The 21408-nt window shown below is 33.1% G+C and overlaps 1 protein-coding gene across 1 annotated transcript; it reads left to right on the forward strand.

Annotated features, from left to right (window-relative positions):
* Positions 1–7757: 7757 nt before the first annotated feature.
* On the forward strand, positions 7758–20279 carry LOC125841335 (kinesin-like protein KIN-UB). The gene is made up of 19 exons (XM_049520443.1): positions 7758–8020; positions 9185–9285; positions 9369–9491; positions 10292–10477; positions 10643–10864; positions 11035–11191; positions 11788–11937; positions 13418–13506; positions 13769–13972; positions 14218–14319; positions 15063–15197; positions 15288–15419; positions 16778–16916; positions 17000–17092; positions 18338–18463; positions 18592–18717; positions 19212–19355; positions 19602–19730; positions 19833–20279. Exons 1-19 carry the CDS (start codon positions 7822–7824, stop codon positions 19994–19996), a joined length of 2721 nt encoding a protein of 906 aa, XP_049376400.1. The 5' UTR covers positions 7758–7821; the 3' UTR covers positions 19997–20279.
* The last annotated feature ends 1129 nt before the right edge of the window (positions 20280–21408 follow it).

Here is a 21408-nt window from a genome sequence, read left to right on the forward strand (position 1 = left end):
TTGCTCAATCATTTCATAATGTCAAACTCTAATTTTAAAATGGACATGCTGCGTAGAGGTTTTTTAATAGTGTGCATTGAATATTGAATCGAACCACCACTTGGAATAAAGTGGTTGAATGCTAGGTGAATCTTTGACAGAGTTATTTGATATTTGTTGATTTGATATTTGTTGATGGGAGGTGCGTTCGAACATTGTAGTCATATCTATTGAGTTGATCATATCAAAGAATGTGGCATGCATCCTGGCACCCAAGACCCTTTCATAGAATTCCACCAATTTCTCCCGCTCCTCAAAAACCCACAGGAACGGAGTTGATGCTCTATTGAATATCGAATTTCGCGTCTAAGGTTCGGACAATAGTTGATTTTCGAGTTGGCATTAGGTCAGGATTAATTGGATATTGGTTCCCTTGAGGTATAGGCTCGAGACTCATGTGGAAGTCAAGGTTTTGGGTTTATATCTAGAAGTCAACCATGTGTGTCATTAATTCATATTTCTTCCTTTTTCCTAAAAAAAAGGATTTGAAGTTCATAGAGAGAACTTTAAGATTTCATGTGAGGTATCAATAAACACTATCTCAAGAAAAATAATTTTGGGATAAGTTTTTAGTATCCTTTATAGAAGTTGATAGACAAAAAATTTAGATTTCATGTGAGGTTTCAATAAATACTATCCCAGAAAAATAATTTGGAATAGGTTTTTAGTATTTTTCAATTTTTTGTTTGGTTATAAAGTGTGGGATAATTTATCTCAGAACTACTAATTATGACTCGGATAAATTACCCCGTGGATGAAATACTAATCATAGGATAACTGAGATAAAATATAAAATGACGAAAGTACTCCCTTAAATCCTCTTTTTATAAAAAAATCCTCTTTTTATAAACAAACAATTTATTGTTAAAGGATATTTTTATAAACAAACAATTTATTCTTAGAAATTATGTCAGACATATTATTCGAATATGACAAATCAATAAATAATAAACCCATCATAACTTATCTAAACATAACTTATTCATCATAACTGATCTTAACATGACTTATCTTCAAACTAAATGAACTTCAAAGTCTTAAAATTTAGCGTTAGAAATTATAAATTTTCCTTGAAATTTGCAAGACATAGGTCATAAAATCTCTTAGATAGTTGTAATTGGGGAATGGGCTGCTAGACCATACAGTAGTATAAACTGGTGTTGGGCTTTGCTTCTAATGAAACAATTATTCGCTATAAAGTATATTTTACACAAATCTCATTGTTGAGAGTTAATTATATCATATTTTTACTTTTTTTTAAAATTATAATTTTTTAAAAAAATTGATGAATTTCGGATACATCACTCAACATCCCAATATATCGCATCTTGATTAAGGATATATCACTCAACATCGCGTTCCAATTTCGGATACATTGTGTCTTGATACATCACTCAACATCGCATTCCAATTTCGGATACATCATTCAATGTTGGATACATTATGTCCAGATACATCACTCAATGTTCCGATACACCATGTCTCAATACATTATCTTTGTTGATACAAGACACACCCGTCCCGATACATCGCGTAAGAGTGATGTATTCGAGAATATGAGAGAGTTTACATAAACCCCGTAGTGTTAAGAGTTAATTACATCATTTCTCTACTCTTTTTCAAATTATAAAAGCTCCTTAAATTTTATGAGTTTCGGATATATCACTGGACTTTCGAATACATCAGTAGACATCCAGATAACACAGAGAAGGGATGTATTTGAGAGGGGATAGGACATCCGGATACATAAGGGAGAGATGTATCAGAAAGGAAAGGGATGTATCCAAAAAAAAGGGATGGGGATGTATCAACGAGAGTTGAGAGGGGAGTGATGTATTCAAAAAGGAATTTTTGAATTTTTTTTAAATGGTAAGAAATTTTAGAGATTACAGTAAAATAAGATGTGTATTTAGGTAAAAAAAAAATTGAAAAAATGGTAACGAATTAAAAAAAATATGATGTAATAAGTTGTATAATTAGGTAATTTTTCTATTATAAAATAAAATATTAACATTTGAATGTGAATGGAATACAAGAGGCTATGTAATTCTTCTTTCTATATGAATATGAATGTGTTCAAAAAGTTTCTTTTAAAAGATTTTGTTAAATTTCCACTTCCAATAAAGGAAGTCTTTACAGTTGGCTACTTTTCTAGCTTTATCCTACAACTTCTATTGTTCCATTATTGACTCATATTTTTTACTTGAAACAATTCGAACGATCACAATTCAAAACTTTATATTTTAACTTGAAATTTGAACTACATTTAAATCTTTGCAATTTTGTTTTGATCTTCAACACATTGTATTATATTTTCACTTGTCAAAACTTTAAATTTTTATGGCTTTTGTGCTCGAATTATTCTGTATTTTATTCAGAGATGTTTTTGCGTTATCTAAACTTATGATTTATTCCTTTCNTACATCGCGTAAGAGTGATGTATTCGAGAATATGAGAGAGTTATGCTTTTTACAATTTTTTAAAGTATAATTTACATAAATCCCGTAGTGTTAAGAGTTAATTACATCATTTCTCTACTCTTTTTCAAATTACAAAAACTCCTTAAATTTTATGAATTTCGGATATATCACTGGACTTTTGGATACATCAGCAGACATCCAGATAACACAGAGGAGGGATGTATCTGAGAGGGGATAGGACATCCGGATACATAGGGGAGAGATGTATCAGAAAGGAAAGAGATGTATCCGAAAAAAAGGAATGGGGATGTATCAGCGAGAGCTGGGAGGAGAGTGATGTATTCGAAAAGGAATTTTTAAATTTTTTTTAAATGCTAAGAAAATTTAGAGATTACAGTAAAATAAGATGTTTATTTAGGTAAAAAAAAATTGAAAAAATGGTAACGAATTTTAAAAAAATGATGTAATAAGTTGTATAATTAGATAATTTTTTTCTATTATAAAATAAAATATTAACATTTGAATGTGAATGGAATACAAGAGGCTATGTAATTCTTCTTTCTATATGAATATGAATGTGTTCAAAAAGTTTCTTTTAAAAGATTTTGTTAAATTTCCACTTCCAATAAAGGAAGTCTTTACAGTTGGCTACTTTTCTAGCTTTATCCTACAACTTCACTTGTTCCATTATTGACTCATATTTTTTATTTGAGACAATTCGAACGATCACAATTCAAAACTTTATATTTTAACTTGAAATTTGAACTACATTTAAATCTTTGCAATTTTGTTTTGATCTTCAACACATTGTATTATATTTTCACTTGTCAAAACTTTAAATTTTTATGGCTTTTGTGCTCGAATTATTCTGTATTTTATTCAGAGATGTTTTTGCGTTATCTAAACTTATGATTTATTCCTTTCATGGAATATGGTAAGAAATAATGAAAAATTAAAGATATTGCCCTCGTGGCCTACTATCAAACTATAGTATTGTCACTAACATCACTTTTTTTTCCTTCTCTTTTTCTATCTTAAGTTGGAGATTATATACATGCACCATGACTCTGATCTGATGGTATTAAATGTCACGTAATATATATTATTGATAGTGTTTTTTTTTTCAGCTTTGTTAGAGCTTTGATTTGCACCTATATTTCAACTGAAAATATTAAAAAGATGATAAAGGATTTACTTTTTGATGGAGCAGAGAATTGATTTGCTTTGAAGTAGCCTACAACCTAAAATATTCAAAGATTGGACCACAAGTTGAAAGGATTGTCATAACCTATTTTAATAGTGAAAGTAATGAGATATAGACATATGTGGAAAAAGATGATCGACTTGTTATCGAGCTTATTAAAGAGAAATACATATATAATAGTCATCGTCACGGGGATATTATTGAAGATTATAAATATTTACTGAAAAGCAATAAGATCATTATTATTATGTGTAACTAGAGCCAGGAGCACGGCAAAACTAGAGTACTATAGGATGCGGTTGGTTCGATATATGGAACCCGGTGAATTTAGTTAATATATGACATCTGGGCCTAACTTAACCTCAAAAACTAGCTCATCATGAGGGGAGGTTTGTCCAAGTCTATATAAGGAGACCAATTTTCCATTCTCTATCGATGTGAGACTTCTTAACACTCCCCCGTACGCTCATACCTCAATTGGAGCGCGAACACTTATAAATGGGGGCTCAATATCAGTGAACAATAAATTGGGATGGGCCTAGCTCTTATACCATATAAAGATATGACATTTGAGCCTAACTCAACCGAAAAACTAGCCCATGAGGGGAGGTTTGTCCATGTTCATATAAAAAAACCGATTTCCCATCCTCTATCGATGTAGGACTTCTTAACAGTATTTACAACAATAACATATCCAAGTGTAGTTTTTCAAAGTAGAGTATGGGGAGGGTAGTGTGTACGCAGACTTTATCTCTATCTCAGAGGTGAGGTAGAAAGGTTGTTTCCAATGAACCTCGACAATTTAGATCTTATATTTGTCTTAAAAAATAATTTAATATATACAAATTATCTTAACTGATAAATTTTAAATCTTGATTCCGCCTCATTAATTTAAAAGGTTCAACTTCATATTTATTGCTTTCACTTCATAGGAAAGAAATGTTGGAGTAGCTTTTAATATGGGTAGCTAACTAGTTTATCTGCAAAAGCAAGAAGGGTACATCTCCTCATAAAAGTAATGTATCACCATCACATTATAGTTTTCTTTGCTTCAATAAGTTACACTTATCTATCATCATAAGTAGGTCCAAAAAAAAAAGGTAAATTCAACCACTTGAATTGGGAAAATTTAAAGGGGCACATATTGCTTTAGTCATTATCATACTTAATTAAGCTATAATGCGGTTAGATTAATTAGGTTAGAAGTAATAAGGATTGAAAGAACTTCCAACCTATTTCTTGACACACATAATTAATAATGTTCCTTTTCACAACTCATTTGCCTTAAATTTCAATTCATACAAATGGTACATATATATCTATCTTTGTACTATCACCAACCATGTTCATAAAATAACTGTACCTTGCTAGACAAAAAAAATAATAAAAAATCATCTTTTAGAGGAATGTTTTATTCATTGTTTGTGTATTTGTATATATTTTAAATTTTCAACTTCTTTAATGATATTTTTCTGTTTCGATTTGTTTGTCTAATTTATTTAACACATAGTTTTAAGAAAGTAAAAAAAAGACTTTTAAATCTTGTGTTCTTAAACATCTTATGTGACAAGTTTAGAATCAATTAAGAGTTACCAAAAAAAAGGAAGAAATATTCTTTCTAAAGAACTAAAAAAGAATAATACAAACAAATTAAAATGAAAAGAATATCTTCTAAAATTCTGAAACATTTGACAAAAATCCTAATTATGGAATGCGATTTTTAGAAATTGCAAAATACTTGCACAAAAAAATTCCTATTATTGATAAACTAAAGTCTTTTGTGGAAATTCATGTTATTATTCTCTTGTTGTCTTTGTTATTAAATATATATATATATATATAGATGTTGTTATGGGTGGACCATAAAATAGTTAGTTTGTACCTTGCGCGTGGTTGGTGGCCTGGGGTGTACCCATGGCCTAATTTTTTAAAGGCAATTCTACATTAGATATAAGTTGTTTATGTTGATTATTTTTATATACAGAAGGGGGTATACTTAAACTATGTTTTGTAGTTGTCCCTACAATGATTAGGAACAAAATGTAAGAAAAAATCTCTGGTCAATTCATAAGTTTTTGAATTAGATCATATCATAAGATATGAAATAGACATGGTCATTTTTATATTAATATTAATAATAAGGAAATAAACTTGGCAAGAGAAGATTTTAGGAAAGATAGAGGAAGGCTTAGAAAGAACTGGAAAGGTGACTAGAGAATACATGACATTTTTTTAGTTTATTGATGATATAACTCTAAATAGGAAGTAATGAATATTGAATATTAGAGTAGAAGCATAGTAAAAAACCAAGTGTTATCATACTTTTTTATGTGAGAAAGACAAGGGGCTAGTTTGCCTTTTCTCCTTCTTCAGTTGAATTATTTAGTATTCATACGAATTGTATCTTATTATTCAATTTTGTTGTCGTTATTTTCCTTTCAATTCTAAATGGATTGCACTTCCTTTGAACCGAATATTTATCAGAAACAACTTCTCTACCCTCAAAATTAAAGATAAAATCTGGGTAAATTATACCATCTCAAACTTCCGCTTTAGGACTATGGGAAATTGGAAATGTTGTTGTTGTAATAAGAAAATAAAATATATTTACATTAGTATATACGTATACTAAATATAAAAGGAAGTAGTGGCCCTCGAGTTAGCTTTAATTTAAAGGGCCTTAAATAATTTGAAATTATTGGTACGCAGATAAATGAAATCAAATGTCTTTTAGTTAAAAATTAAAATAGTGACAATTTTGGCGCCTATCAAATTTCAACTCTTTGCTAACAGTAGAATTCAATTAGACACATCACTTTTTCCCTAACTTTTTTGCTGGTTTGATGAGAAAAGAATCAAAACATTCTGTAGCTTTTTAACAAAAGAAATATTTTAATATGTATTAAATATTTAATTGTTTTTTTAATTCTTTCAATGTGATTTTGAATTTATATTTATTTATCTAGACTTGTTGATTCTAATAATCAAGCTTTACGATTCCAAACAATAATACTAATATTATTCATGAAATGATTTTGAGTGTTAAACTGATTGACGATTCCAAATTATAACAATAATATAATTCATGAAATGATTTTGAGTGTTAAAGTGGTTGTCACTTCCAAAAAATAATAATATTATTCATGAAATGATTTTGAGTGTAAAATTGATTGTTGATTCCAACAATAATGATATTATTTATGAAATAATTTTGGACGGTTAAATTCATAGAGTTAAAATTTATAAATCTACTTTTCCTTATTAAATTTGTTCTCAAGTATTATGTCACGCCTCTCTTAGAAACTCAACTTAGAAGTCTCAAAAATGATTTTTTTGTTGGCTAATACAATTGCTAATTAAATAGTTACTTTTCATATATGCATAAAATAATTATTAGACTACGTACTTCTATTCTTTTAAGAAAATAATCAAATAATTAAGAGTTTATAATTTAATTTGTATAATTCAAATAATCTAATCCAATTGAACTTTCTTCACGCTTATGTTAGGCAATGTATAAAAGATACAATATTTAATACAGTAGTGGAGCTACCCTCCTTTAAGAGGACTTAATTGATCAAATAAAAAAAAAGGATAATCTAGTGTACTAAACTCATGCTATGTGTTACACAAACATTTCTACAAGATGCTATTTTCATAACTCAAATTCATAACTTTCTGATGACATAACAATAACTTTATCAGTTACGCCAAACTCTTCAATCGATACTTTCATTAAAATATTAGCTTCGTCAATCATCATCGTAACCGATATTTATTTTTTTTAATGATAACAAAAGGCAAACATATGAGGGTAATATGCAATTATATAAACTTAACCAACAACAATTCAAATGACAAGACCGTTAATCTTCAACAAGTATATTAATGATTAACGATGAAACAGAGATTACAGTAAGATTAATTATATTTAATTACATACATCACTAAAAAGGGTATTTAAGTCATTTTATCTATATACCAGAGAAAAAACAGCACATGACCCACCCAGAGACCACCACCACAAACTCCATGACCCGATCCTCTATTTCCATGACTCCCCACGACTTTTTGAACTCCATTTTCATCATCAACAACACTTAGAAAAACCACAACAACAAGTAGAAGAAGAAGCTGAATTTTGGAAGGAATGCAACAATGTCTACGGCTTACAGAAACGGAACACTTCCTAAAGGAGCTTTAAAGGTAGATAGACCTCTATCTATGAATTCAAGTACAAAATCTTCTGCTTCTTTCAAATCAAAAACCGCCGGTCATACTCCGGTTTCCGGTCCTCGCCGTAAAAGCACTGGCTCCGTTGGTAATTCTGCTGCTAACACTAAGGATGGTACTTATGGTGAGTAATTTCACTTAATTTCGTAAAAAGTTGATCTAGTTTTCGGCGGATAATGTAAGAGAAGTAATCGGTTGATTTTACTTGATAAATGAGCTCTCATTTCCTTAAGGAATTTAATTTACTCTCCAAAAAAAAATTGTTCTGTTTGATTTTTTTTTTTGTTCATTTTGGGCGGATAATATGAGAAAATTAAGCGTTTGATTGTATTTTTTTTTTTAATTTTGAGAAGGCAAAGGTAAAGGCGTTGATTGTTAGTTAGATACAGCTGCTTGATTAATTAGCAATTGTGATGAGTTTTAAGCAATGGAAACATGTGTGCAAGGCTAAAGCAGTACAGTATTAATGTCATTAAGAAGTTAATTATTCTGGAAAAGTTTTGTTCCTTTCCTTTTCGTTTTCGAAGCATAATGTGGGATGACTAGCAGATTGCTTTGATTATTGTGATGGATTTGACCTAAGTTGGTTAGATGCAGCTGGTTGGATTTATTGTAGAATTTATGATGAGTCTAAGCAATGGAAGCATGTGACTTCCAAGCTAAAGTATATTAATCTCCTTAAAGATTTTAATTAATTTGGGGAAAAGTTGCTCTTCTTTTTTTCCCCTTTTGTTTTTTCAGCTGATGATGTAAGAAAACTAAGGAGTTGTTAGGTGTGATAGTTTATTTTAGTTAGGTAGACCAAGCTGTTATAATTATGATAGAGTCTGAATTTCCTTCAGGGTTTTAGTTAATTTATAAATAAAAATTGCTCTTGTGTAAAGTCATTTTTGTTGTTTGTTTCTTGTAGAAGTAAGAAATTAAGACCTTGTTTTGTTAGTTGTAATAGTAATGAATTTTTCTCCACATAGTAGTTATGATTTAATTTAGTTACAATCAGCCATCTGATTTAATATGCTAGCATTTATGATGGTGCTGCGAAGCTAAAGTATTTTTAATTATATTTTTGGTTCTGAAAAAATGATAAGAGTTGGTTACTGAACTTAAAATCATACATTTTGACATAATAAAATAATCATATTTATGGAATAATGCTTTAAATTTTGTTACATGGGAGCCTTTGTTGAATTGAAGCCAAGCGGAGAAATCTGTGTTGTATTATGTATTATCCAAAGTCCTGTGAATATTGATTAATCAAGGAAGGTCTCATTTTGCTGCTCTGTAACAGTTTCAGGACGTGTTAGAGTTGCAGTAAGACTTCGTCCTCGAAATGCGGAGGAGATGGTGTCTGATGCTGATTTTGCTGATTGTGTGGAGTTGCAGCCTGAGGTATTCCAAGCAAACCTCTAACATTCTTGTCAAAGTAATATGAGCACTGTTGATTTTAATTCCATTTCTTTTGTCGTTTCCAGCTCAAAAGGCTTAAACTTCGAAGGAATAACTGGGATTCAGACACCTATGAATTCGATGAAGTGCTTACAGAATTTGCTTCACAAAAGCGTGTTTACGAAGTAGTGGCCAAACCTGTGGTTGAGGTTGCCTGCAAAATCCCACCTATTCTGTTGTTTAATACATAAATTATGAATGAGCTGTTTATCTTCTGCACATGCTTTGGTTTACACATTGAAAGAACTAGAGGAAATTTGTTACTGACTAGGCAGTATCTGACTATTATACTGGGAAAGTTCATTTCAGAGCTGTAAATATTGTTTCACTTGATGCACATAACAAGAGTGTAAAATATGTTTTACCAAATTATGTGAATTATCAATGAATGGCTTACATACCTGTCGTTTACAATTAATTCTTCTTCTAACTATCAGTGATTGGGCACTTAATCCCACAAAGAAGCATGTTTTGAAAGCCAAAGCTCCAAGTTTCTGTTTTCCCAAATGACTTGTTTCCAAGGTGGGCAGCTTTTGCTAAATATTTCTGGAAATACTTCTCAAAACACCTATATGCCAGATACAACAAACAATTTCTCTGAGTAGCTTTCTTCTAAAGTATGTAAGATATTTATCTGGCAAATCATGGAGTCCATCTCAGTAGAAATATTTCTGTAATATCTTCTTGAAAAGCAAGCATAGGATCAATAACCACTTTTGTAACAATTAAAATGTCTTTTTGATTATGTAATATAACTTTTGTTAGTTCTTATTAATTCCTTGCTGGTTAAATCTGTAGTTGTACATGGTGTTATCTAATCACTTCTTTGTGTGTAATAAGGAACCATTTTGTTCTAACACTGATCTGGTTTCATATGGTTGTATTCCTTCTTTATATCTTCCGATAATGAAGTGGCTCACATTCCGTTCTAATTTTTTTCTCCTTGCAGAGTGTTCTGGATGGTTATAATGGAACAGTCATGGCATACGGGCAGACTGGGACAGGAAAAACTTACACTCTTGGACGACTTGGAGAAGAGGACACTGCTGATCGAGGGATAATGGTTCGTGCAATGGAGGATATTCTTTCCGAAATAACACCAGAGAAAGATTCTATCTCTGTCTCTTATTTTCAGGTTTCTTCCTTAATTGAAAGTTCCTTCTTTTTCAAAAACCTTTTTAATCACTTTTATTATCATACCTGATAACAGCTATGTCAAGTTTCATTCGCATCATTCATTGTTTCATGCTTGTTTCTGACTCTAAGGTGTGTAAGTGGGGTTGGTTATCTGTCAATGCAGCTTTATATGGAGAGTATTCAGGATCTCCTAGACCCAGTGAACGACAACATATCAATTGTTGAAGATCCCAAAACTGGAGATGTTTCATTACCTGGGGCTACTACAGTGGATATCAGAGACCAGAAGAGTTTCCTTGAACTCCTTCGCGTGGGTGAAGCTCATCGTTTTGCTGCTAACACTCAATTAAACACAGAATCTTCACGAAGCCATGCTATGCTGATGGTTAGACGATTCTCTCTCTTGTGGGTTAATACAGTTCCTATTTTTATTTTTTAGGTTGTGAAATTACGGATAGTGGCTTGACCACTGTTCTTGAACCTCTTCCCGATTATGCCAATGGACAGGGACATCAAGAAAGTTCAGTGTTACAGAACTTTTGTTTTCTATCGCAGGTACATGTTGAAAGGTCTGTCAAGGGAAGAGATTCTGTTATTTCATCTGAAAACGGGAGTACTTCTCACACAGCTAAAGCATTCAAGCCACCTGTTGTGAGGAAAAGCAAACTAGTTGTTGTGGATCTTGCTGGTTCAGAGCGCATAGACAAATCAGGTATGTTACGAGGGTTTATGGGAAAATGTATCCTTCTGTAGCTTTTATTATGTATCCACAACTGGAGCATTTTATTTCTGTTTACAGAAAACGTTTTATACAAGGATTATAATAGTTTTTTTAATTCTTAATATCATGTTTGAGTGGCAGTTGAAACAATTGTGTTACTTGACACAATTGATGCTAAGTAATTCCAATGAGTTAGTTGAGTTGTACTTCTGGAGGCTTCAATATGCATTTTCCTTTCAATTCCTTACACTCTAGTCACTCAATTCGAATAGGCATATGAGTCTGTTTTACCTTTTAACCCTCTTTCGGCGTCTGATTGATTTCAACTAAGAAGCTGGTCTGTGTTCTCCAAATAAAAGCTGAATTGGTCTTTTGACATTTATGATGCAAGAATGTGGCTACACTTCGGAACTGATTACTGCAGGCTAAACTGTGACCAATATTTTGGGTTTCCCAGACTTGTTGACTTGGGCTATCTAAGGCACCATGTTGATGTTTCTAAAATTTCCTTGGAGCAATTAGTTGAGATTTAAAACCGGATAAAGCTAACGAAGCATTGGTTCCTCGTTTTGTATTGCATTTGACAGGAAGTGAAGCACATACGCTGGAAGAAGCTAAGTCCATTAATCTCTCCTTGAGTGCATTAGGAAAATGTATCAATGCGTTAGCAGAGAATAGTGCTCATGTTCCAGTTCGTGACTCAAAGCTCACAAGGTTGCTTCGAGATTCATTTGGAGGTAAGGTACTTAATATCAATATTTTGAAGCTCTTCTGGGTTAAGCAAACATAACTTAACATGACCCAAAATTTTATCACTGCACTTGAAAGCCAGGGAACATCTTTAAGTATATTCAGTTATGAAAGCCATATACTTCTCTGATGAGTGTAGTTCTTGCCTTCTTGGAGACTCAATTCCTGTACTGCGAGGTTTATCGTGAAATTAATAGCCTGTTTGGCCCAAACAAGCTTTTTGGAGGTCAAAAGTGCTTATATAAAAAAAAAGAAAAAAAGAGGTGATTGACCAAGCTTTTGGGAGAAAATAAGTGCTTCTCATGAGTAGCAGAAGCTGTTATTCAGAAGCTAAAGAAAGTAGCTTTTCCCCAAAAGAACTTTTGAGAAAAATGCACTTACAAGCACTTTTATTAAAACGCTTGGCCAAATATTAATTATTTCTCAAAAGTGTTTTAAATTTATGGGCCAAATAAAACTGGCTCTCACCAAAAATACTTTTTCAGTAACACTTTTGGGAAAAACACGTTCCAAAATAAGTTGATTTAGAATCTTGGCCGAACAGGCTATAAGTCTACAATGATCAAATCCCTATTTATACTTGAGCTTATTTAAAGCACTTTTCATGTGGACATTCTTGCATCTCATTAAATTATCTTTAGCTGCATGTAGATTTTTTTTGTATGATTCAACCTACTTGATTTTAACAGTAACCAACACCCAGATGAAGAAAGGAACATAGTTATAATCTTTTCCTTATCTTTACCAAGAGAATCTGTTAAAATGGCTTATATTCACCTTTTTAGCAACTGAATTCGATGCACTTTTAGTTATTGAAAAAAAGAAAAATAATCTTACTATTTCAAGTCCAAGCTACATGACTACATCCTAACATGCATCATTTTTCAGAGGTATGGAAATCAAGTATAGAGTCATTCAACAAGTTTTTGGTTAAATTATCTAAAAGTCGTCTTGTTCCAAAAATCTGTCATATCTAACATAAGTTTAGGATAGTCGTATTATAAATCTCTAACTATGTCCTTATTGAAGACATTGTGATTTTTCTGACTTGGTTGACTCAATTTAAGTTCACGGTCAAAATAAAGTGCATTAATTACTGAAAGATTTAACATCCTTTAAGACCAGGAGTTTTATATAGTTTCTACCAGATACTACAGTGAGTTGCTAGGTTGGCCGGCGTTCTAATCCAGTATATCTTTTTTGGCCAAAAGATGGATACCCTACATTCTTTCATTTGGAGTGTAGTTCCTTCTCTAGAGCTAGACTGCTTAAACTTATACTGACCGTGAAACTTGTGAAAGTAGCATGTCATCTGTTCAGTACTGTATCAACTTTGATGCATAATTATGATTTTTGTATCCTACTTAACCACTTATCATAAACCATCACCATGAGATGCTATTTACTTAAAAAGGAACATTGTCATGGGACATAAAGCAAGGTCATCACATTGTTGAATACTCACAGGTACAGCAAGAACTTCATTGGTTATCACGATAGGTCCATCTCCACGTCATCGAGGAGAGACGGCAAGCACCATAATGTTTGGACAGAGGGTAATCCTCACCTCTATTTCTTCTCCTACGGGAATGTGAATTTTATGATAAAACTAGTGTAGTCCTTTGTATTGATACTTTAAGCAAGCACGGGCTAGCTAATGCTAACTCAGTTATGATCTATTCTCTTGGTTTCTCTTTGAATTATCATGCCAGTAGAACTTGTATGCACTGGGATAAGAGAATATTAGCAAACTTCTCTTCTTGCCTTTTTCAGCCTTACACATGCTAGGAGTTGGAGTAAATTATTTGTGTTTTACAGGCTATGAAGGTGGAGAATATGTTGAAAATTAAGGAAGAGTTTGACTACAAAAGTTTGTCCAGAAGGCTTGAAATGCAGCTAGACAAACAAATTGCAGAACATGAAAGGCAGCAGAAAGGATTTAAGGATGATATTGAGAGGATTGCCCAAGAAGCTCAGGTTCGAATTGCTGAAGCTGAAAAAGGTTATGCAGAAGCATTGGAGGTAGGAACATGCTTCATAAATTTTGCATCAACAGCCGAATCTTATATAACATGCTCTTTCATGTTCAGTTCGTTTTCACTTTATGTTAAGTTATGCATCATCTATTTCATCCCACTCTAATTTTCCATGATCATCTTTTTGTTTGAACTGTGTAATTTTTATATCACCAGATTTTATGCCATGACCAGTATTTTCACTGTCATTGTCTTTCTTCTCTTTTGTTCCCTTTCTTCCATTATCTGCAGAGGGAAAGGTTGCAGTACCAGAGTGATTATATGGATGCAATAAGCAAGCTAGAGGAGCAATGGGCAGCAAATAAACAAAAGCATGAAAATGAGAAGGCCAAGGTGAGTTCAGAAGATATAGCATTATTAAGAATGGATGGATAGGTGCAGCTAATGAGTTATGCATCATGTACTGTTGCGTTTTCAATTAACTTAATGATAGGAATCAATCAACCTCAGGTTTCCAATGGCGCAATTTATGCCTTATCGTATATTATGCATATATAAGCAGAGGTTCTCAAATGATCCAAAGAATTCATGTGGCTTAAGGAAGGTCAATTCTAATGATGATGACCAGATACTTCCCAGGAATGCGTTTTAATCTTTTAGACTTGTATGTATTGTTGTATGTATTAAAATGAATATTTTGCTATGGGCTCACAAAGTCATATGGTATTGTGCTACAAAGATATGTCAATTGGCTCTAGCTTCTAGTACTGCTGCTATAAAATGAGGTATATTGAATGTGTTTAAGGTTAGTCTTGAAAGTGATGCTAGTGCTCTTAGGAGAAAAATGAAGCAGAATCCACTTTCTATTCTAAAATACCATGTTGGTTGTTTTGTGTTTCCGAAGGTAAGTATCCCATTGAAATTTGTTTAAACACGGGTTAGTTAAATTGTGATCTCATAAGTCTCTTCCTTTCAGTTCATGTGTGTAATAGACATGCTTGTCTTCTCTTTGAACTTTTACATATACCTAAGCAACTGTCTGTAACAGTGAAATAGCTTTCCTCTCATGTTCCAATTTCTGAATCTATGATGAATATAACTTTGCTTTTGCTGCTTATTTTTTTCTCATTTGGCAGTCATCAGTGCTCTCTGCTTCTATGGAAGTTGCCGAACTTAAAAAGTTGTTTGAAAATGAAACTATTTCAAGGAAAGCTGCAGAAGAGGAAATTGACAATCTTAAAAATCAACTAGCACAATGGAAAAGGTCAGAGGTAATGATTTGTCCGAAAAGTCCTTTGATCATTCTGTATATCTTAATTGCAGTTTGTAGATTGCTGCTGATGATGTTTGTGATGTCATAGGCTGCTGGAAATTCTGAGATTTTAAAGCTGCGGAAAATGCTAGAAGATGAAAAATGTCAGAAAGCAAAGCTTGAAGAAGAAATTGCAGTACTACAAAGTCAGCTGTTGCAATTAAGTTTTGAAGCTGATGAGGTAAAAAAATATTTATCTCAAAGTTACTGACTTAGTAATGTTGGAGAAATCATTGGACTTGTATGCCCTTACTTTTGCCATGGTTGACCACCAGACATGAAAGAAAAGTTCAAAACTTGAAGCATCTTCTATATAGTCGACTATATCCTCTTTCTCTCAGAATTGCCTGTAGTGAAGTCTGTTTGTTTAGACCTTTATCATAGTGTTATATTTTATTATATATATATATATATATATATGCACCCAATCTCAAAGATCTATGGTACCCATCAATATAAATCCTGAATCCACCTCTCCGTACTAGTGCACCTCTTCATAAAATCTTGGAAATGTCTCTGGTGATTGTTCCACATTGAGCCTCTCATGATTGGTCTTACCCGAAAAATTAATATAGTTCCACTTCATTCATTTACTTAAAAGGGAATTTTTTTTTTCCGTCTACATGCATACATACATAAAAAGAAATTAAGTAACTATGTAATACGTTCAATATTATTACAATGATTTAATTCTAGTTTTGTTGATTATAACGCTAATGTTCTTTTTTGTCTTACTTTTGTATTTTAATTAAATAAAATTGACAAACTTTATTAAATTCTTTCATAATGAATATTTAAAATCATTGATCTGTTTAATGCAAAAGTGTATCTTTTTATGTCTTTTGTCTTAATTTGATAAAGCACTTTTTAGAAAACATGGTGAAACAAAAGTTGCTTCTCAAATGAACTGGCTAAACACAAATTGGTACTCTCCCGAAGTATTCTGTGTAGATCCATTTTGAAAGGTGCTTCTCAAAACAAGCAGATTGAACATTTGAACTTTGGAAATTTGGCCAATCATCCCTTAGTTATGGGGGCATCATCTGAGGCCTGGTTGAAGGGAAATTGCAAAATTGAAATACTTTATGTTAAGGGTTCGTTTGTGATCTCTTTACAGTTGTGGACTGTGGTAACCAGTTCACATTGTTGTGCCCATGGTCTGTGAGAAGTGCTCGAGGGCTTCATGCTTTCCGTTTGCCTCTTCTACACTTGCATTAAAGAACTTCTAAACCATCTTTTTGGGTAAAGAAAAACAAGTCAAATGGGTTACATCTGAGATTAGTGTGCTAGATATAAATCTATACATGAGTTAGTTTTGTTGAAGAGTAGAATCTGAAATTCATTGTTGTAGCTTAAAGAAAAATGCATCTTTGAAAGTAAGCTTTTCAAGTACCTGTAAACCTGCAGACTTCAAGGTGTGAACATGTCTTGATATATGCACTGCAGAAATGTTTCATTTCATATAACATGGTTGCTGATTAAATGAGCTTATTTGTCAGTTAACTGGAACTTAAATTAAACGATGTATTCTTTTCTTAGACTAGGATGAATCTTGATAGAGGAGAGACTGAAAAGCTGCCAGGTACTCTAGATTCTCCAATTCCTCCATTTATGCATCAGCACCTAGGAGATTCAGGAGTTGGAGAGAAGGCCTCAATGGCAAAACTGTTTGAACAAGGTGAGAGATGGGACTTTATCCTAGGAGTTATTATCTATTCTTACTCTTCTACTCCCTAATATAATTTACACTGCTTTCACCAGTGGGCCTCCAAAAGATATTGTCATTACTTGAATCAGAAGATGCTGATGTGCAGATTCATGCTGTGAAAGTTGTAGCAAACTTGGCGGCCGAAGGTAGTGTTATGCTATTTCATTTTCAACATTACATCTTTAGTTCATGTCTCTTACTACTTGCAATCTGTAGTTTGTTGAGCATAGATGCAATCTGCTTGATTGAGATGTGTAAACCCTATCAATAGCTATACCTCGTTAGTTTTCTAATCGTCGGAGGGATGTGGTTATAAGTCACATGTAGGGGTGTCAAAAATGAACCCAAACATAGGTAACCCGCCCAACCCGCCCATAATTTTAAGGGTTGGGCTCAAGATAATTTGAATTGGGTTCAATCTCAACCCATTCAAGCCTAGCCCATTTTAATAGAATTCTCAATTGAGCCCAATTCAATCTCCAATTTCAACCCGTTTTAAAACTTTTTACGAAGATATGTTCCTATATTAAAGGTATGAATTATTATCTATTTAACATCTTTTAGGATTTATCTATCAATTTGTTACTTTTAAAAAAAATAAATCTTGAGCTGAAATTTGAATGGTGATTATAAAAGTTAAATATCACTATGTTAAAATTATTGAGATTAATCTGGTCAAATTGGGCGGGTCAAGACCCAACCCGTTTTTTTGCCCATTTGAACCCAACCCATTTGAGCCCAAAGTAAACTTGGGCGGGTCAAGACCCAACCCAATTTCTATTTTAACCCATTTTAATATCTCTAATTTCAACCCAACTCGCCCATTTGACACCCCTAGTCACATGAATGATAGCTTGTCAACTTTGTTTACATGAGTCTAGTAATAGATATGCAAGTTCTCAAATTTTTGGATAAAACAGGTAAAGCTGTTTTGCATTATCTAAAATATAGTACTCCTTTTTTCTGAAATTCAACATCTATCTTCTGATTTTTAGTTTTCTCTAAAACAGTGTCATTATCCTAAGAAAGAATGTTATGTATACCATACTACTCACACCCCAATTATTTATTTAACACCTCACCATTCAAAGTGGAGGGATTAGTCCTTATTTCTTGCTGTAAACAAGTGGTTGAAGGACAAGAATGGAGGTCAGTCAATCCAATTCACTTAATTTAAAAGTTCATTAAATTTAATCCATTAAGAACCTTCATCATAGACCTTATAAAGAGTAGCATATTACTACCGACAACCTAATGTACGAATATTAAAGAGAAAGGTTATAAACAAGCAGAAATGATGTTATGCGTCACAGTTGAAAATTGAGAAATGCAAAAGAGGTAGTATCAAGTCCTTGAATGGTGGTGACTTTTCCTTATTCCATCTATTTCAGAGGCAAACCAGGAGAGAATTGTAAAAGCTGGCGGTCTTAAATCTCTGTTAACTCTTCTTAGAAGCTCCAATGATGAGACAATTCACAGAGTTGCGGCCGGTGCAATTGCAAATCTTGCTATGAATGGTGAGCTTTGCATCACCTCACAGACTAATGAATATTATGAGTTAATATTTAATTCTACTGTTAATATCCCTTTTTTTCATACGCAAGTCACTCTCTATTAAGTGATGTCATTCTTTCAAATGGAACAGAGTCAAATCAGGAGCTCATCATGTCTCAAGGAGGCATCAGTTTGTTATCAGTCACAGCAGCCAAAGCCGAAGATCCTCAAACCCTTCGCATGGTTGCCGGGGCCATTGCTAACCTCTGTGGAAATGGTATTATTTGTTGCCTTAATACTGAATATTCTAAGCTAATTCCCTCTCGACGATGAAGCTTATTCCCCATCGTAAAATTTCTTTGTATTTCAAGTAATTGTAGAAGATACTGTAAGAACAACGGATATGGTAATATCGTCTTTCTGATATCAACTTCCAAACTTTCATTTGATGTAGAGCTGTTATAAAAAGACGTTAGTTTCTCTCTCGTAGTGGTGAATTTCACCATTCTAAATTTGAATAAATATGATACCTCAAGGCTCAACTAACTGTCCCTCTCTCCCCTTAGTCCTCCCCTTCAACCAAAGAAGAATAAAAGAGCACTTAACAGTAAAACAAGAAAAAAGGATGAACCTAGAGAAAAAGGAAATAACTTTTGTTCCATGAGAAAATCTTTTACTAAACATCCTTAATGAAGTATCCCTGCATGGAATTTAGTCATGGGTAATTGGATCCTGCTGTTAACATCTATTGGATCTTTTAACCTTTTACAGAAAAGTTACAACCAAAGCTACGAGCGGAAGGTGGAGTTAAGGCGTTACAAGGAATGGTCAGATCCCGACATCCTGATGTTCTGGCTCAAGTTGCTCGTGGAATTGCCAATTTTGCAAAATGTGAATCAAGGGCATACACTCAAGGTTAGTTGTATACACACTTGCTTTATCTCTGCTCCTTTTCTCCTGCCTCTCCTCCTCACTTCCTGCACCACCAACGAAATTCCAGAATAGATTTCACTGTGCTGATAGCAATATTATAGTCAGTATATCATAGTTTTTGTACTAGTCTCCACATATACACAGTTGGGATGGTGTATTGCATGTTCTAGCGAAGAGAGAAGTCTCACTACTATAGTTTCGTGGCACTGCCAATGATTACTATGACAGGAAGCAAGACAGGAAAGTCTCTCCTAATTGAAGATGGAACCCTTCCATGGATTGTACAGAATGCTAATAATGAGGCATCTCCAATAAGGCGTCATATTGAGCTGGCACTCTGCCATTTAGCACAACATGGTAAATAGTGGTTCTGGTTTCGCTTTAACATTTTGCTTGAAACTGTGGATAGTGATTCTGATTTAATTTTTTTTCATGAATTCTTGAAACTGCTAATTACAGAAGTAAATGCAAAGGATATGATCAAGGGAGGTGCCTTGTGGGAGCTTGTTCGTATATCCAGAGATTGTTCACGAGATGATATAAGGACTCTTGCATATCGCACTCTAACCTCCAGCCCAAGTTTCCAGGCAGAGTTGAAACGCCTGAGGATAGATTATGGTTGAACATTGACATGTGTTATTTAGAATATATAGTTATTAACATAGGTAGCTGATTCTTTTTCCACAGAAACAATGTTTTATGGTGACACTGGTTTCGAATCCTCTTAAACTCTCGTTGATGCAGTGTCAGTTAGGATAACTAGTTTGCAGCTAACATAAACAATTAATTTTGTAAATTTGCTTGTATTAGGAGGTAGGTATCAGCTGAGCCAGGACCATTATAATGTAAAGCTTTGATTATTTTTATTCATATATCAATTGAAGCGTGCAACATGTCATTTGTCAAGGGCGAAGTTCAGAGTCGCCGGAGCTCAATTGGTCGACGACGCCCGTCAAACACGGCTGCTGGTGTAAACGTTCTAATCCTAAAGCTCATATTTTATAAGTTATTATCTTCTGTCATTTCTTTGTTTATTCTTTTAAGTTATTGATTGGTGTCCTTTTGCATTTGAAATGTTCTGTTTGGAGGTAGTGTTTGTCCTAGCTCTCCATTTGGCAATTGAATTGTATGCATTGCTCAAGATCCGTTTAGTCACTGAGTGATTTTTTTTTTCTTTATACTTTTGGAGAGGTGTGAGTCCTACGATGGAGGAAAGAGGAATCAAGGAGAAGACATTTGAATACAAAATGAATTACAGGATTTACATACGGACAAGTCTTGTAGCTAAACAATAAAATCAAAGCTAATCTTATTTAGCAACAAAATAAATGATAAATTATCACAAAAAAAATATACTCCTATGCTAATTAGCTATGAGTTATCTAGTGATAGATTAGCAATGAAGTTTATCACTAGTTTCAGTTTCTTTTATAGGTGTTGAGTGAGAGTCAATATCCTAGAGTTTGAGACTCATTTTGACTTTAGAAAAAAAGGACATAACAACTGCCCCTTAGCACATCTTTTTCTTCTGGCCAATTGATTGAGAAGCAATATCCACAAGCATAAGCATTATGGAGAAGACAAGTTGAACAACTTGCCTCTTAACACTTGTAAAAAAAAAAAAGCAATGTTATCTTGTGATGCAAATTGCCTTTGACTTTATTTGCTTCTTGAATAGCTAGCTGGTACAGCACATTTATAAACCTTACCTGATGCAACACTAGAATCATTTTAAAATTTTTTTAATACGTAATTGGTAGGGACTTCAAAATGTTTCAGTAGGCCCATGGTGTTGTATGAAGGATCCCACCCGCACCCAATTATTATCGCACTTGGGTGGAATCCTTTCTTTTTAATGATCATTTAAAAATATTTATGAAGAATTTGAGCAACATAAATACTGGTTTATTTAGGGGTATGGGCTTTTAAGCCATAGATGGAAATTATGAAGATGAACCACAACACCAAAGCAATTGTGTATCCTATTCCTTCCCCACCAAAAAGTCATTATACATTTCACCTAACCAAAAACATA

The sequence above is a fragment of the Solanum stenotomum genome, chromosome 10, assembly GCF_019186545.1.
Source record: "Solanum stenotomum isolate F172 chromosome 10, ASM1918654v1, whole genome shotgun sequence".
Classification (NCBI taxonomy): domain Eukaryota; kingdom Viridiplantae; phylum Streptophyta; class Magnoliopsida; order Solanales; family Solanaceae; genus Solanum; species Solanum stenotomum.